General features: G+C 35.5%; 1 protein-coding gene across 1 annotated transcript; it reads left to right on the top strand.

Moving 5' to 3' along the window:
• The first annotated feature begins 204 nt into the window (after window positions 1-204).
• Window positions 205-1972, top strand: LOC127838123 (uncharacterized). Its single transcript, XM_052365696.1, has 4 exons — window positions 205-222; window positions 391-577; window positions 1493-1601; window positions 1783-1972. The coding sequence occupies exons 1-4, from the start codon at window positions 205-207 to the stop codon at window positions 1970-1972; spliced, it is 504 nt and encodes a 167-aa protein (XP_052221656.1).
• The last annotated feature ends 1407 nt before the right edge of the window (window positions 1973-3379 follow it).

Genomic DNA, 3379 nt, shown 5'->3' with positions numbered 1-3379 from the left:
AAGGTAACCGTTTGTTACCAATCTCAATCCGATTGTTCCAAGCAGTTTAGAAGGCGGTCAATACCTTTTCTGAATTATCAAAATATATATTTTAAATAATAATCTAGGATACAATATATACATCAAGTTTGTAGCAATCGTGTAGGGGGGGGGGGGGGTATTTGAAATCCCGCATAGGACCTGTGTCATTTCATTGTCTATTTTATGCAAAATAAAGTACTAGTACGTATAATGTGCGACTCACAATAAGTGATATGATTAAACATGTATATTTAACGCGTTAAATAGTTGGAAATTATATAATGATGATGATGCGTATTAAGTATAAGATTTTCTCGTCATATAACACATCATAATCCTCATATTTTACACCTCACTGCTATTGTGCAGAGAGCATCCTGCGTACCGAGCAAGACAAAAACAAGCGTCCAGAAGGATCAGAGTCCACCGCCACTCCTGACGCGCACGCGACTCAGTCTAAATCAGCTCGACGCTCGCAGACTTCAGCGGCTCGACCGACAGCGGCCGTGGCAGGAGAAACCACCGAAGCAGAAAAAAAAAACAAAAGGAACCCTCAGTAAGTACCGAAAGTGCCAGTATATCTTGCATATTTATTAATTACCGGAGAATAATGATATAACGTTGTATTGTGGTTTTGAATTTTGAAGCCCAAACGAACAGTTAAAGTTGCACTGGCGAATGATCATAATACAACCCTATTGTAATAACATTTAAATAAACGTAAAACACCGATTGTGTCACAAAGAACTTATAATGAATTGCAAATAACTTAATTTAATTGTCACAAATAATGGCCTTAAACAAATATTCTGTTTTTACTGATGTATATATCCGTACCTTAATGGTTGTGAACATTTTGTCATCAAGAGAGTCATGCATTATTTAATTATAATTAAACACACATACATGCATACGCTCAAAACAAAGATAAAACAGCGATTTCATTTAAGAGGAAGACTTTTTTACCCTTTACCACTTATTTATAGGTAATGGACCCTTTACCACTTAGACACGTATTAAACCCTTTACCGCTTAGATACGGATTTAAATGTCAATACCCACGGTTTTCCTGTAGGCGCAGTGGTTTGTAAACCCGCATCTCTCCTTGGCGACCACAGTTTAATCCCTTTTCTAAGCGCATGTGAGCTTGATTATTGGTCACCATACCGGGCAGGTTGGGCTTCCACCGGGTTCTTACTTTTTCAGCCTCAGCACAAGACCACCTCAAAAACTGATCACCGGTATATTTCAATAACAACTAAATACCTGGAAATTGCTGATTTATTTCAAAATTCATCTCTACTTTCGTGAGTCTGGGAAGTTAATGTGGTTGGAGTGCAGAGAGACACTGCATGTCCTCCTATGAGCTGTTAGGCACGGACGGCCCTCGTTAACTTCGAAATTCAAAAAATAATACAACCTACGCACTATGTCAAAAATTACACGCTGAGCATTTATTTTCATGTTTCAGGAATATTTTACGACAAAACTCTGCCAACTGACGTCGATACATCAGATCTGAAATTTAAAGCGCGGAAGTATGTGTCCAATTCGAAATATGGCGACATTTACATGATAAGGTACTCATTTTTAAGCAATAATTGTTGTTAACGTAAATTTAACTTCATCTGTAAGTTCTTATATGGGGAACTCAATTCAACAAAGAACCTTTGCCGTGCAACCACCCGGCTGATGTTGCCGGCATGGCCACGGTGCTGATATAGCTCCTGCCACTAATTCTCGCTCTCTTCACTATTTTAGAGAAATCAATAAAAAAGAGAAACCTAAACCGGAAACCCCTCCGCGGAAGTGGCTCTGGGAGGACGAGTACATGCTGTGGATGGCAACCGGAAGTAGGGACAAGTACCTCGAAGACAGAGGATCGACTCGCACAAAAGCGGTTCCTTTGTACCAAACCGGAAGTTTGAAATCCTCGTCAACAACTGAGTAACTGATTTAGATAACTGATCTATTTTTCCTTTTTTCGATGACTGGACTTAATTGTGAACAAAACGTTTACATCAACAAGGTTTCTTGCAGAATAAGATGTTGTTTTTTAGTTATAAAAGCATTATTGTTAATAAATTAACATTGTAAATATAAAAAAATTTAAATGTCAAAGGAATAATGAATAAAGTAATAAAATAAAATAAATTGACCTCTCCTTGTTTGAGTTACCTTTCCTAACACAAGAACATAATGTTTCCCTATTGCAATACTTAGAGAACTCTATTAATTAAGTAATATATATATTTACTATACATAGGTCGGCCATTCTACCAACATTAAATGAATATCCACGCCCGAACGCTGATTTCTACGCGTAAGTCTCACAAACGCACAAATTGTACATGTAACGCATGCGCATACGGGTTTTCCGTTGTTAAAACACATTTTATCCCATTTTCACCGCGACATTGACAATATAACATGTTGTGAAATATACTTACTTGTATTCAACACTGTGGAATATACCTGTCGCGTGCACGGACTACTTTTTAAATAGTGCTAAATATGCGCTAAAATTAGGTCGATATTGTTTGGTTCATTGATCGAATTATAAGGTCATCAATTAGAAGAAAGTGTGCATATTTTGCAGAAAAATATATATATGACATATTCACCAAAAGAAATGTTGAAATAAAATATAAAATTACATGATTTTTGTTTTGTTATTTTTTTATTTATATTTACTTTACCACTAAATGATTTTTCATCAGAAACAAAGTCGACAAAACTTAAGCTTCAAAATTATACGACCTTCAACCTTTAAATCTAGTCATATGACATAATTTTTCGCCATCCGTATAATGAATCAGCTGTTGATGGCGTCATAAAATGACATACTTATTGCTTCATTTTCCCCATTTTTTGGACGATTTATTATAAACGCGACTTATTTCACATGTTTTCTACATGTACTGTATGTCGACATATCTGAATTGTCAATGGATCACATTTTCCTTATTTCGTGTAATGTGCATTGTTTATAACCAAAGCATATACTTTTGACATTTAACTTAAATATTAAGAATGTACAACAAGCCATACACATATCGCACAGTTCATGAATAATCTGCTTTGTTTGCTTTCCTATTTAATTCACGTAAGGCATAGAGCTGTGTAAAGTATAAGATGGTAAAAATAGCACCACACTGGAATTGGGAACGTCCCATTTTGTACACGGGTATTTTCTACTCATTTATCTGTTGTGTACTGGAATGTTTTCCATTCTTTGTGTATTTATATATTAAATTATTTTCTCGTACAATAAGGGCATTTACCATAGATAAATAAAACATTGTGCAAGTTTAAACATAATTATGTTTGTATGCAGAAATCTGCAAATGCAACCGAG

Source organism: Dreissena polymorpha, chromosome 7 (genome assembly GCF_020536995.1).
Source record: "Dreissena polymorpha isolate Duluth1 chromosome 7, UMN_Dpol_1.0, whole genome shotgun sequence".
Classification (NCBI taxonomy): domain Eukaryota; kingdom Metazoa; phylum Mollusca; class Bivalvia; order Myida; family Dreissenidae; genus Dreissena; species Dreissena polymorpha.
This window is presented reverse-complemented; position numbering and strand designations above follow the sequence as displayed.